The 14,386-nt window shown below is 39.9% G+C and overlaps 1 protein-coding gene across 2 annotated transcripts in view; it reads right to left on the bottom strand.

Moving 5' to 3' along the window:
* Nucleotides 1-14,386, bottom strand: part of NBAS (NBAS subunit of NRZ tethering complex) — a 206,444-nt gene that overhangs the window by 98,828 nt on the left and 93,230 nt on the right. For both annotated transcript variants that reach the window (XM_079792004.1, XM_079792003.1), the window contains exons 27-31: nucleotides 13,835-13,897; nucleotides 11,896-12,018; nucleotides 6,679-6,781; nucleotides 3,227-3,456; nucleotides 326-438 (exon numbers count right to left, since the gene is read on the bottom strand). In XM_079792004.1, the coding sequence (XP_079648130.1) occupies nucleotides 326-438; nucleotides 3,227-3,456; nucleotides 6,679-6,781; nucleotides 11,896-12,018; nucleotides 13,835-13,897 (632 nt within the window). The remainder of the gene's footprint in view (nucleotides 1-325; nucleotides 439-3,226; nucleotides 3,457-6,678; nucleotides 6,782-11,895; nucleotides 12,019-13,834; nucleotides 13,898-14,386) is intronic.

The raw sequence follows: 14,386 nt of genomic DNA on the forward strand, positions 1-14,386 counted from the left end.
CTATATACCAAAATTGATGTAAATCTGCAATTCTCATCCATAATCCCAATTTCTGTCTTTGTTTTTATCCAATAGCCTCGATGCTGGTACTAATGTTATTTCTTTCAGTGTCATAACTGTAACCTTGAAAAAATAAAATTGTGATAAAATGTCGGTTTTCTTTTTTCTTCTGGGTTTCCACTTAAGTTTCATTTGAAAAATGGGCGGGATCTACTGCTGATGGATTAAATAACCAAAGGTACTCTTTCGTTTAAAAAACTAATAAGAAACGGTAGGAAATTAATGCAAAATAGGTGATCAGTGCAACACTAAGCAGATAACTCACCTTGCAGAGGCAGGATCTTGACCCCAAATTCCTCTAGGTATCCGACGGCTTGGATAAGGTCCAGCTCCTCTTGAATGGCAGGGGGCTTGTCTATTATCAGCTGTAAGCAGCACCTAAGAGAAATGAGACCCATTTTAAAAAGCAGGAACAAGCTTGGCTAAGTTGCCTTTTTATATTGAACAACGTAAGATCCAACACATATTTATCAAAAACCTACTACTCCCAAGTATTCTGTAGATGCTTTCTGTATCTCTCAGGACAAGCCTGTGAGACAGGCAAATAGCACCATTTGCTTTTTGAGGAAGCCAAAATCGGAGCTCAGAGAGGTGAGTGATTTGTGCAGGGTTACAGTGATAGGAAGCAAGATATTAGAAAGGATGAAAATAAAGATGGGATGCGGGTAACTTCCAGCTGTTCTTCTAGCAAAAACAGAAACGTCTTGATTCAGTGACAATTTTGTCTCCCCCGAGACCTGAAAAAGGGAAGAAGCGGTTGGTAATGTAATGCGGCAATAAAAAACAGGAGAAAGTGATTTGCTAATTTAAGAATCTGTAATTCCTTTGAAGTATTTTAAATAAATTCTTCAAAATCCAGAGACTGCCTGGCCAATGTGCCTTAGTGGTTGAGCATCAACCCATGAACCAGGAGGTCACGGTTGGATTCCCAGTCAGGGCACATGCCCAGGGTTGCAGGCTCGATCCCCAGTAAGGGGTGTGCAGAAGACAGGCAATCGGTGATTATTCTCTCTCATCAGTGATGTTTCTATCTCTCTCCCTTTCTCCCTTCCTCTCTCTGAAATCAATAAAAACATATTTTAAAAATAATCCAGAGACAAAAACAGTGTATTTAATAAATATTTTTAATTAATGAAAAGTTATTTTCTGAAAGGTGTGCAGAGAGCAATGTTGAAAGACGAGACTAGAAAGGCAGTCAGACAGACATCAGGCCAAAAAGAGCTAATGATGCTGACATCATAAGTGATCAGATGAAGACCTCTGGGCCCCAGTAAGCACCTGTATGACTGAGTGATAGATAAAGGCCTTTCTTGCTCTTGCAAAATTGTAGAATTTAATTCAGATGAGGACTAACACACTAATTGTTGATTCAAGTACAAAGATATATAACCTCTGTAGTAGCTACCAAAATTCTAACTGCACTTTGCTCTGAACCCAGGAATTCCAGTTCGAAAAATGTATACAGCCAGGCATATATGTATAAAATGTATACATGCCCAGACATAATTATGAAGGTTCACTACCACAATGTTTCTAAAATAAAATGCACTAAATCAGGAACTAATTAAATGAATTATATAAAAGTCAAGCAATGGAATACTGTATAACCATTAAAGAAGAATAAAACAAGTTTACATATAGTAAAACTATATGTATTCATTTGGAAAAATCTTCAATATAGATCATAACTGAACAAAAGCAATATACAGAAAAGTACGTAGAAGTAGTAAGCACTTACTTGTGATTTAGGAAAGAAGGTAACATTTAATATTTTGGTAGGACACTAATATAAAAAAAGCTGAGGGGTAAAGTCAGAGAAACTAGAATGAGGAGAGAGATTTATTGTCCATGTATATCCATTCTGGATTGTTTGACTATTTTATCTTGTGAGTATTCATAACTGCTTCCTCTATAAGAAATATTAGTTAATAAGTAACCGTTTAACCAATAAGAATGTATGGGCTATTTCTACATTGAATGCCAGTGGGAACATTTAAATATATCCAGCTCACAAGTCTCAATCAGTTTGGTGCCACATTATAGACTTAAGACATCTTTTTAAAATGAAGGTTGTCCTATGGCAGAAAAAGGGATGGAATGAAGGGGACATACAGGAAGAGCAGTTTTTAAAATGATCTCTGAGGACACCTGCCAAAAAGATGTAGGTCAAACCACTCCCAGTTTCGAAGGCTACTCTATTTGATATTTTCATCATCTGACATGCAATCCCTTGGGAGAGAAGAAAAAATTTTACTAACTACTTAAACAACTTCGTCAAGTTCATGGTTTGAGAAAACATTACTTTCTCTGTGGTAAGATATCACTGGAAGAAAAAGTTACCTTGAAGTTTTGCTAGAGTTGAAATAACTAGTCATTTTGGGGGAAAATGAATCTAAATAGCTTCCACAATCATTATGTCAAAATAAATTCCAAATGGGCATAAAATTCCAGTGTAAAAATAAAACCATCAGAGTGGTAAGAAACAAAAACTATTTTAATGGCCTTAGGAATCAACAACCTCCAAAGGATGACACAAAAGATCACACCATAAGAGGAAAGAATAACAATCAAATTTTTAAAAAATTCTGATAGCAATTTAAAAGATAAATTATAGATAATAAAAACTTGGCAACGCAGTTAAAATGTTTAAGACAGGCAAAGGGCAAATGTCCCTTACGCCAAAAAAAGTTCCTAAGAATCAACAGTGAAAAGGTGAACTCTAAACTTCCAGTACAACAGGCCAATGGGGAGCTGAATTCCTATTCGGGAAATTTCCACCTGGAAGGGAACTCTGAGCTTCATCATCTAACCAGAGCGGAAGCCATGGGAGGGAGGCAGCCATCACCTAACTGTGCTGGAAACTGCCAGAACTTGAATTTCCAGGCTGTCACGCGAACCCCTCCCACAGAAGAGGAACACAGCCTACAGATAATCGGCAGAAATGACGATGGGGAAGCGTTCTGGGGAAAAGGGTCTCGGGGAAGCTGATGAATATTCATAACATAATGAAGCTGATTCTCCATGCAAGTAATAAATGACTGCCCCATACAGCACGGTCAGGGTAGAGGTGTGCTCATGGATGTGGTAAGTAAAGAACAGAACCGACGAGGCTGCCTGTGTTCTGACGCCCCGCCCTCGGAGGGAAGCACACAGCCCCTCCCTCTACCTGGCCAGGTCCATGCAGCTGTCAGTGAGGCTGGTGGAAGAGTTGAAGTACTCCCGGCTGGCCGCCAGCACCAGGTCCACGCTGGCCTCGTAGCTCACCCTGTGCGGGGCCTTCCCTCTCGGGGCTGCGCTCGCTGGCGGGTTTGCGGAACCTGCGCAGCAGTGCATCATCTGCCCGGCCAGGTGGATGTTTTCAAGGCGACTGGAACACAGGAGACTTTCTGCAAAGATCTGGGGGGAACAAGAACCTGGAATGAATGCTTAAAAAAGGAGGATTCTTTCTCAACCCAAGGAAGGCTCTGCCGTCCAATGAAATAAATTACAAATAGCCCACCCTGGAGGCAGCAGCTGCGTACGTACATTGCAAATACGCTAAATGGTAATGAAGCACACTTTTATGTTATGTTAATTTTATCTCAATTAAAAAACTCCCTCTTCTAGAAGGAATAATTTAACCGAGCAAACCAATATTAAATATAATATTCTAATTGTGTTACAATGAATATTTAAGTAAAGTATCTAAAGTTCACTCTCATTCAAAAACAGAATCTATTAGAATACTGTCCTATATTCAACAGGGCCACTCTGTTTAAACTATTTATAGCCACTTCAATTTTTAAAAATAAAATGTTTTTGAATATAATACATATAATTCATGACTGCTTAAAGCAGCTGAACTCAGTCTCACTAACTAAAACAGCCAAGCTACCAATGTCAAACCTAGACTGAGCCATTGAAGTTACAATGTACCATATAACATGGAGGCTTTTTCCCCAATCTGTAAATTAAAGTTACTTAAATGAAACAAGAGCCACTGATAGAAGGTACTCATGCAAATATCACTGCATTCTACTAGGCAACAAATAGCATCAACTGACAAATTGTTTCCTATATTTAAGATAGTTTAAAGGGGGCTAATATATGGTGATGGAAGATGATCTGACTTGGGGTGATGGGGATAAAATGCAATACACAGATCATGTTTCATAGAAATATACAACAACCTATCTGATCTTATTAACCAATGTCACCCCAATACATTTAATAATAAAAATAAAACAAAAGAATACTGCAAGTATGAATGTAGAATTTATTATAGAAAATGTGAGTGTAAAAAAATTAAAACCACAACTAATCACAAAAAGGAAGATTACTTACTTCAGAAATGTCTTAAATAAAGACAGCCTTTTAAACCTACACTAATAATATCAACATGTAATTAGTTCAAGGACTTCCCGAAGAATGCTCTGCCCAAAAATGCCACTGTGGATGCAGATAGCACAGAAATAGAAAAGATGAAAAAAAGATTCCGTGACGAAAAAGAGTTTCCTTGTCATTAGTAAGACTCTTTGTCATTAGTAAGACTGTTCGGTTTTCACGTTTCTAGGCTTCTGAGGAAAGCATCTTTAGACAGGCCTTTACTGAAATTACCGGTAAGAATAAAAGTATTGATTGTGACAGAAAGTGCATCACCCTAATCATTTATACCTAACAGGTGAAATGGCTCACTCCACGTGACCCACATAACGTGGAAGTAACAGTTTCTCTGATCCTTTGTAGGGAGTCAATGCCCAATACTGAAAAATACAATTCACTCTAAATTTTAACAGGCTTTGCTAAAATGAAGAACACAAATTTCTGCTCTTTAGGCTGTAAAATATTTTCAAAATGGTGCCAATGAGCTTACAAATTATTTTCCAAGGACAGCAAAACCTAATGTAATGGCCAAAAGTCAGCAAGACGATACAGTATAATTTAAAAGGTATTAAACAATATTTAACAAGGTAAGTTTGCCAAATCTTTATTACCTGCTTCTAGAACCGTTCAAAACTGTTACAATTTGCTTTCAAATGTTTTCTCAAGGGGAGAAAGTAATGGCCAGAAGTCACTGAAATGCCAAAGCCTAATAGAAAGGTGTTAAAATATAATAAAAGTGACTTAATATGTCAAGTTGTTTATGACACAGGAGCTAGTTCAAGTGTAATATACTTATTACCAATTTTTCAATCAGAATCAGAAACAGGAAAATACTAAAATAATGTGACTCCAACTTAAAGACACCAATTCAGACACAACAAATGACAGGTTTGGACCCCAGATGCATACAAATATTTTTATCCTGAAACTGGAATTCAAGTTCCACATTAGACACAAAAGAGAAGTTACTGGCAGCTGTACATGGTCTGAGACTGTAACCATAAATAAAAACTTTATGCTCGTTCAAGCATTTAAAAACCTGAAGCTCAAATTTAAAGCCATTCATTTCTCAAGTCTACAGGCTCTTTTGTTAAAATCGCCTTGAATTAAAATACCAACCTACTTCATGAAAGAGACACCTATTTTTATAATTCTCGTTTTATCCATGGGTCACGCTTCGCAGAGCACAGTGACACAAGAAATAGTCTATATTTTGTACCAAGCTTATTTCACAGGAAAATTCAAATAAGAACCCTTTTTTGTTCTTAAAATTAAAAATGGGTTAGATAAGTTTTCTATGCAAACTAGGAGAAATTTGGTGTAAAACTCGTATCTCCCAAGATAATGAGTAAACCCCATCGGTGGCCTCCCAGGCGTTCACAACCCCCAGCAGGAGCCTCTCTGTCCCAGCACTATGCACTGGGGCACGCGGGGGTGAGAGGATGCGGGGGTGCCCGCGGAGGGGACACACAGAGACAAGGAGCTGCACGGCAGAGAAAGGCGAGTCACCTGAGAGGACAGAGGACGGCTCTGCAGAGGGCGTGGTGAGCTGAGGCCTGAAAGTGATCAGCAATTTTCAAACAAAGGAAAGAGAAGCGAGTATTCCAGGCGGAGGGAACGAGGCGTGCAGCCACAGAAACATGAAGGAGCATGGCGCGTGGAGGGGTCCGCGCCAGACCTGCGGAGCAGACGGAGCGCGGGCACCTGGCGGGGATGTCAGAGGCGAGCGGGACAGGGAGGCGGGAATCCACTGCGGCTTCCTAGGCCATGCTGGGAAGTGGGGTGATTGTGGTAACTGATAGAGAACCAGCAGCAAATGTTAGGAAGGGGAGCGTTTGGAAAGGTCTGTTTTAGAAGGAGAGTGGGAGTCCCTGTGAACGTGAGACGTAGAAGTAGGGAGCCGAGGTGGAGGATTATTGCAAGAGAGATGGAGACAGGACGGGTTTCTCAGTCAAGGAGGCCCGGTAAGTAAGCTTTAGTGACCAGAACTGGGGAAGGGAGGGGGGTCAAGTGTGACTCAGAGTTTCCTAGCTGAGGACTGTAACCCACTAACTAAATGGGGCTGCGATGAACAGAGAGAGGAGATAGGAAGTGGGGTAGGAGGGCGCTCAAACTATGAAACACGACTCCATCACCAGCTCTTACTCAACAGGACAACTTACAGCGAAGTTCCTGCTCCTCACCGTGTGTCCAATAAACGATCTGTATCAACCAAGATTTCTAAATCCAAGGAGATAAGCTACATCCATAGGTTACCTCGTAGCAAGCATCCGACTCCAGGCAAGTGTAAACGTTCTGCTGCATGGCGAGCATGTCCTGGAGCAGCATCCTCCAGTGGGACTCACTGACGGGAGGCTGCCTGGGGGAAGGAGGAGAAAAAGTAATAATAACAAGTCATGAAATCTCTCCAGCTGGCCAAGAGTGAAAAAAAACCCACAAAAACAAAAACACATACACACAAAAAACTGGTACCACCATTCTAAATGCCACACAAGCTCCCAATCAATCAACAGAAACGTCTCTCGTCTGAATCTGCAGGAATAATCATGGACTGAAGACAGGAAAGTCGGGCAGCTCCGCATCAGTGCTAGAGATGCTGCCAGGCGAGCTCCATCATCAGCCGCCTAGACCTGAAACTGGAAGTGTTACCAGGCAACGGCCAAGGTAAACAACCTGGGAGGGCCTGGGGCCAAACGAAGCCCAGTGAGCAAGTGGCTGCATCTGGCAGAGAAAGCACTGGGCCACAGGGAACTTGGTCTCCAATCCCATCTTCCTCCCTCAGCAGCCCTCAGCCAGGTCCGCTTGACTTCCACTACACAGGTGGACCCAGAGGCCACCAACGGCCACACGTGGCATCGGTCCAGACACTGGACCCACAGCACACCAGCAGGGACATCACCAGCAGGGGGCATCCCTGTTCCTCTCAGGGGGAGACCTCGCTGCAGTCCACAGAGCAAGTGGTAACGGGATACTGCAGGGTTGTCTCCCTCCCAGGTGACAGCCCAGATGCAAGAAGACGGAGCCTCACGGGGCAGTTGCAGGATCTACCCTTTCTGGCTTAGGAAGAGCTCCGTGCCCCACAAGAGCCAGAATCTTCTGTAACAATTCCATAGGCGGAGTTTCCAGGGGCCCCTCAAGGACTCGCCGGTGACCACACCCAGGTGTCCTAGTTCATTTACAGCCCCTCCCCGTGCCCCCAGGGCAGAGGCCAGATACCCAGCGAGAAGGTGCTACACAAGCAGCGAGGCCCAGAGGCCCAGAGCCGGGTGATCAGACACCGTTTAAGTTGGTAGCCACAGGTACAGAGCTAGAGAGTTAACGGTTCAGACTCCCCTGCAGACGAGGCTTTGTTAACCATTTCACCCACAGTCACCTATCGGCTGCATGGTCATGAGCAAGTCATTTAAAATCCCTGAATTTCAGTTTCCTCACTTAGAGCGCATCTCAGAGAGGGACAAGGAATGGAGGAGAGTAGCTTTGATGAAACAGGCATTGAAGCAAGATGCCCCTAAGTACTATAAAAACAGTCATCACTTGTGTGGATTTAAATATGTTCCTTAATTTCTCTGAGCTTCAGATTCTCTTTCTGTACACTGTGAGGATTGACTTAAACAAAAATGTGTGAAGACACTCCCCCATTTTTCTGCTATAAAATTATGTTCAATAAACGTGAATGAATGAATCGGAAAGTGACAAAAGTATTTGTTTTTCTATAGTCACACGCATGGCTACCAGCATGGTCTCGTGGGAGGAGACTGGCTTTGAAATCCTCTTGCCTCTTTCGACCGTTCATCCTTCTGGAATGTATATGGGCCTGGAACCACCATTTATCTTCACTTTCTAATCTTGAAATTCTACATGATCATGAATCTCACTGTTTGAAAAGGGCAGGTTTTGTTTTGTGTTGCACTGTGTTTGTCAAATGCCAAATGAAGGTTTCTTCTTCACGCATCTTTTCTTTTTTATGCATTGAAAACGGGGCAAATAAATATTTGTTTATAATGGCATTGCCATGAGGGGGAGAGTGTATATTTGGGATCATTCCTATGAGAATTCTAGTCTTCAGGAATTTTTCACCTAAAACTATTAATAAATATATGCTTTATTTGCTTATAGCATTTAATATTTATCACATAAAATAAAAAGTTACTTCCACTCCACATTCAATAAAGCATAAAAGGAAACTTTTCCCTCAGCATACAAATACACAAAACTGATATATTGGCAAGACTCCCAGGATAATTCCTGAAATGGTCACCACAGTGAGACCCTGGTATGTGAACTGTATAGGGGGACCTCCCGGAATGAGAGGCGCTCTCAGACTTGGCTGCGGAGAAGGCAGAGCGTCTGATGAAGCGAGTGAGCACCTGGCACCTGAGGATGGAATCAGACTAGGCCCCGTCTAGCTGCATTCGACTTCTCACGGCCCAGCTGCTCTCCTGGAAGCCATCAACGCCAGGACAGATGGCATTATTGTTTCCTCACACATGGCTGGCCGTAAGTACAGGTTCTAATTAAAATAGATTATAGGGCATTATTTACAATGGCCTTCTCAAAACACTTTCCGTAAATAAGAACCAGGAGTAGAACTTGAAGGGGTTTGCAAATTAACAGAGAGATCTCTGCATACGAACAGTACGTGTTAGTTCCAGCCTTGCAATACGAGTGCATCTGCCTGGGAGAGAGCGTATTACACTCAAGGTGGTAAAAGTTGGTCTGTGACAGACAAAGAAATCCACCGCCGGTATACTGTGAATGAGAGTCTGTAGGTACAGAAGGCAAAACTACTGTAGCGTGTGTGAAATGATACATTTCAAGTTGACTACTTTGGTTTTTTGGGGTTTTTTTTTTTGTTTCTTTTCTTTTTTTAAATTTATCTTTATTGTTGAGAGTATTACATATGCCCCCTCTTTTTCCCCTCCCCAGGCCTTCACTGCACTACTGTCTGTGTCCGTGGGTTATGCACATATGCACATAAATTCTTCGGTTAATCTCTTCCCGCGCTCCCACCCCTTCCCTCTGAGAATCTTCAGTCTGCTGCATGCTTGGCCATCCTCCCACACATTCACAGGAAGCAGACCGCCAGGACAGAAATGAACTTCAGGACGTCACAAGTACTTGAGGGACTCAACGGAAAGACAGTAGCTAATCTAGCAGCAACAGCAGAGCTTTCCTATTGAAGAGTAGCTTCCAAGTTGGCATGATCAGAAATACTGACCATTCGTTTATAGTTGTAAAGAAATCTTAAGATGTAAGATGCCAAAACCTTCTAAATTACTCACTTAGTAATGACTGAGAGAGGGCCACTGCTATGTAAGGTCCCATATTGGATGTAGGTGACTATGACACTTGCCCTGCAGAAGCTTATGTTCAGAGGGAATATATGACACCTGTGTCAATAACTACAGTGCACTGTGGAAAGAGAGAGGTAGAAAGAGAGGCAGACACGAAAACAGGGACGTGCTAGGCAGGAGAGTCCTTGAACAAGCCAACCCTGGCGCATTACATAAGCAATTTTCCAGTCAATTGAGGCTCTGACTGCAGGAGTCGCCTGGGAGGTATAGGTTTATGCTTCTGCCATCTCATGGCTGGTATTGCTTGAGGGCAGGTATAATGGGTATTAATTCCCTCATAATCCCAGCATAAAAGGCCCAACTTATATGCTGCCGACAAGAAGGGCACTTCAAATACAAAACACAAATTAACTAAAAGTGAAAGGTATACCATGCTAACGGGAGGAACGTGAACCAGGCCGTATACCACAAAATATAGCATGCTAACACCAGTAAAAAAAGAGGAAAATAAATAAAAAGCACACACATTGGAAAGAAAGAAGTAAAGCCATCTCTGTTCATGGTTGACGTGAAAAACTCTATAGAATCTCCCAAAAAAACCTACTGGAGCTAATAAATGAGTCCAGCAAAACTGGAAGACACAAGATCAATATATCAAAATTCAATTGTATTTCTACACATTAGGAATGAATAATACGAATATGAAATGAAAAACAGTAACACCAAAAATAATAAAATATTTAGGAATAAACATAACAAAATAAGTATAAGACTTATACACTGAAAACAGCAAAGATCATTAAAGGGAATTAAAGACATAAGTAAATGAATAACATGCTGAGTTCACTGACTGAAAGACTTAATACTAATTTAAGACAGCAATACTCTCCAAGTGAATATGCAGACTCAACATAATCCCCATCAAAAATTCAAAAGATGTTTTTTGCAGAAAATGACAAACTAATTCTAAAATTCATATGTAAACACAAAGACCCCAAAATAAACAAAACAACTTGGAAAAAGAAAAACAAACCTGGGAAACTAATATTATCTAATTTTGAGGCCAACTGTATAAATCTACAAAGCTATAAAATTTTGCTAGCTATAGAAAATCTTTGTGGGAAACTCTCTCAATATGATGTCCAAAGCACAATCAAAAAAGAAAAAATGAATAAACTGGACTTCATCAACATTTTGAAAGTATACTCTTAAAAAGACACCGGTAAAAGAGTGAAAAGATAAGGCACAGACAAGAGAAAATCTTTGCAAAGCATATTTAATAAAGGACTTGTATCCTGAACATGTAAGAACTCTCAAAATTAATAACAACCTAATTTTAAAAATGACCAAATGGCAAGTAAGCACATTATTACTCATTAGAGAAAGCTATTAAAACCAAAAGTAGATACCACTCCATACACCTATTAGAATAGCTAAACTTAAGAAGACAAAACATAACAAGTGCTAATGAGGATGTGGAGCAACTGGAACCCTCCCACAAGACTGGTTAGAAGAGAAAATGATACAATTACTGTGAAGACAGTTTGGCAGGTTTTTTTTAAAGTTAACCATCCACCTACCAAATGATGCTACCATTCCACTCTTATGGATTCATCCAAAAGAAAGAATATGTCCATACAAAGACTGGGACATGAAATTCATGGCTTTATTTGTAAGAGCCAAAACTCAAAACAACCCAGATGTCCCTCAACAGGTAAATAAACAAAGTGTGATAAATCCATACAATGGAATACTATTCAGCAAATAAAATTGAATAAATTATTGATCCATGATACATTATTATGCTGAGTGACAACGCCCCCCAAAAAAGTGTTTACTGTATGATTCCTTTTACATAAAATTCTAGGAATTGTAAAGTAATATATAGGGACAAAAAAGTGGGTCGGTGGTAGTCTGGAGAGGGGATGGAGTGTAATGAAGAGAAGAGATAGGGAGGGAATTATAAAGGGGCAAGGGAAGACAGGATTTACTCATATGCTTATTATCTTGAATGTAATGATGGTTTCATGGGCATATACATCTATCAAAACTTAACCAATTCTACTCTCTTTAAATATGCACAATTTATTGTGGGTCATGTATAACTCAATGAAGGTAAAAAAAAAAAGCAGTATTTATTTTTAACCATATACAAGTATCAACCAATTTTATTACTCACTTCCGACCGGTGTGCCTGGTCAGTCTAACCATCAGCTTGCGCGCCTCTTCTGCACTCGACTGAGTGTTTTTAACAAATGAAATTGGCTTCTCAAGGCCATGTTTCTCCAGAAGCTCGGACACGCTGCAAGTGAAAGAAGACTTTTCATGTCTGGCTACCAAACAAAGTATATGCATCTTAAATATATAAGTAGCAGTTAGGTATTTCCTATTTAAAAAAAAAAACAACAACACATAGAACAACCCAATTTTATATATTACATTAATTCTCAGCAAAAAACAGACAAACTAGTAATTATATATCAAATCGGTTTTCCCCTACTGACTTTTACTACAATATGCTTGGAAGAAGTAACAAACACACCAAAAAGCATAACATATCTTTCTCTCCAAATCCTTTAATACACTTTTCCTGGACTCTAAAAGCACCAAGTCAGTAAAATAAGCCAAATTTATCATTTCAATACCCAGCTTTAACTCTTAACAATCCTATTGAGTATTTTGTTATAGGCAAGGCTGCTAAAAAAGCAATAAGCAAAGAATTTCATAGTTGAAAAGCCACAGAAATATCCTAAGACTCAATCTCCCTCCAGAATCCATTCTATAAAAATACAAAATATGTCACCAACTTTCTTGGTCTCATATGAATCTTCCTGAGATATTCCATTCCATGACGATCAGCACAACATACACCGGGACTACCTCGCCAGACCTCACATTTATGAATTAACTACTACTGGGCTTACGGAGAGACTGGTTAGCATTTAATCATTTTTCGCAAAGACAGGTTTCATGGGTCATGTCACCTGCCACGTCAAAACATTTATCACCTATTAATGGTTATGAGTTGGAACAGGACTAAAAAGGTCAGCAATTAAGGTCAACAGTGAAAGGCCTGGTATCATGCAGAACCTCCAAGATGGCACTATTCCCTGGAGGGACTGAGAGCGTAAGTGGCTATGAGGACACCCCCAGCTACAACCAACGACAGAGGGTGAAATACATTGTTTATTTCACTGTAGATCTCTGAGGCAGTCCCTCTCAGTTTCATTAGGAGACAAAGGCAACCATGAAGATTTGTAAGGAATGAATCTATACTGACTTAACCCAGTGAACTTCAAAATATCTTTACCCTAAGTCCTTTAATTTGAATGAAAATAATTTCTAATTCACAGATTCCAAATTATTATACTTTACTATACATATTACCACAATAAATCAATGTTATTACCTATAATTTCTATAATTACATATTGGAAGAACAAAGTTTATCATTCCTAAAATTTTATTTTTAATACAAATAGTTAAAAATTATACACAAGCATAATTACATATTTATATAAAAATAAATACTAATAAACAATATTAGACTTCCTAAATGGAAAATTGGGAAATTTCAGTCTTCAAAAGAGACAATTTGATTATTCATTGTGACAGTAAAAGAATATTAATACAGTTACTTAAAGGCACTTGTGTAGTTTGCTATATCTGGATATTCAATCAAATGTATTGTCCCAGAAAGAGAAGTTAGGAGTATAATGAACACTGTTTACTGATAAATGCAATAAGTAGTACAGGAACTAATATTTTTTTGTGTACCTTCAGTGTGCAAAGTACTTTAAATGCTTAATCTAATGTTAATTCCATAACCTCATGAGTTCAACATCAGAGATACAAACCCTAGGCTCAAAGATCACACAATTGGTAAATGGCAACACTTAGATTTGAACACAGGTCTACCAGTCTTCAAAGCCCAAGATCTTATTACTCCAGCAGTTTGTAAAATAAGCTATGGTATATTTGTTTGAAGACAATTCACTCACCAGAGTCAAACATACATAGGTTCAAACTGGAAATGACTGCTAGGCGTATTGAAAGTGACATTTCCAGTCACTTTAAATCTTAATCAGCACAGAGCCACAGGCTGTCACTGCTCTCACCTGAGAATTTGCTCCAGCTGGTCTACCATGTCATGAAGAGCGGCGGTTGCCTCTGTCTTAGGGCTAAAGGATTAAGAAATAAATTACAATTAAATTCCAGTAGTAGCTCTTTAAATAAAGTTCAAAACTCACTTGACTGAAAAAAAGAAAAAAGACATGCTGTTTCCTGAACTTGATACGTCACAGGTGTCCACGGTCCAGGTGAAACTCCAGGCCTACCTCCTGAACCCGGTCAGCATCTTGCATGCCTCAAGAGACTAAGATCAAACATAACGGAGCGGAACGAAATTCTCTGTTATACATCAGCAAGACATGGGCAACTATTTTCTAAAGAACTCTACGTTCAGTTCTACCAAAAGACACACGCAAAGAATTATAAATCAATTGTCTTTTTTCTTTTAAGAAGGGAAGGAGGAAACTGTCCTTTATTTCTGTTCTCTTAACCAATAAAGCAGATAAGAAAGTGGCCCTGCATGATGGCTTTCTCCCGGCCTGTCTACACCACCTGTGACACCTTGGGAAAGTTCCATCAGGAACCTAAGTTCTTGGTCC

Source organism: Cnephaeus nilssonii, assembly GCF_951640355.1.
Source record: "Cnephaeus nilssonii genome assembly, chromosome: 15".
In the NCBI taxonomy this organism is placed as follows: Eukaryota; Metazoa; Chordata; class Mammalia; order Chiroptera; family Vespertilionidae; genus Cnephaeus; species Cnephaeus nilssonii.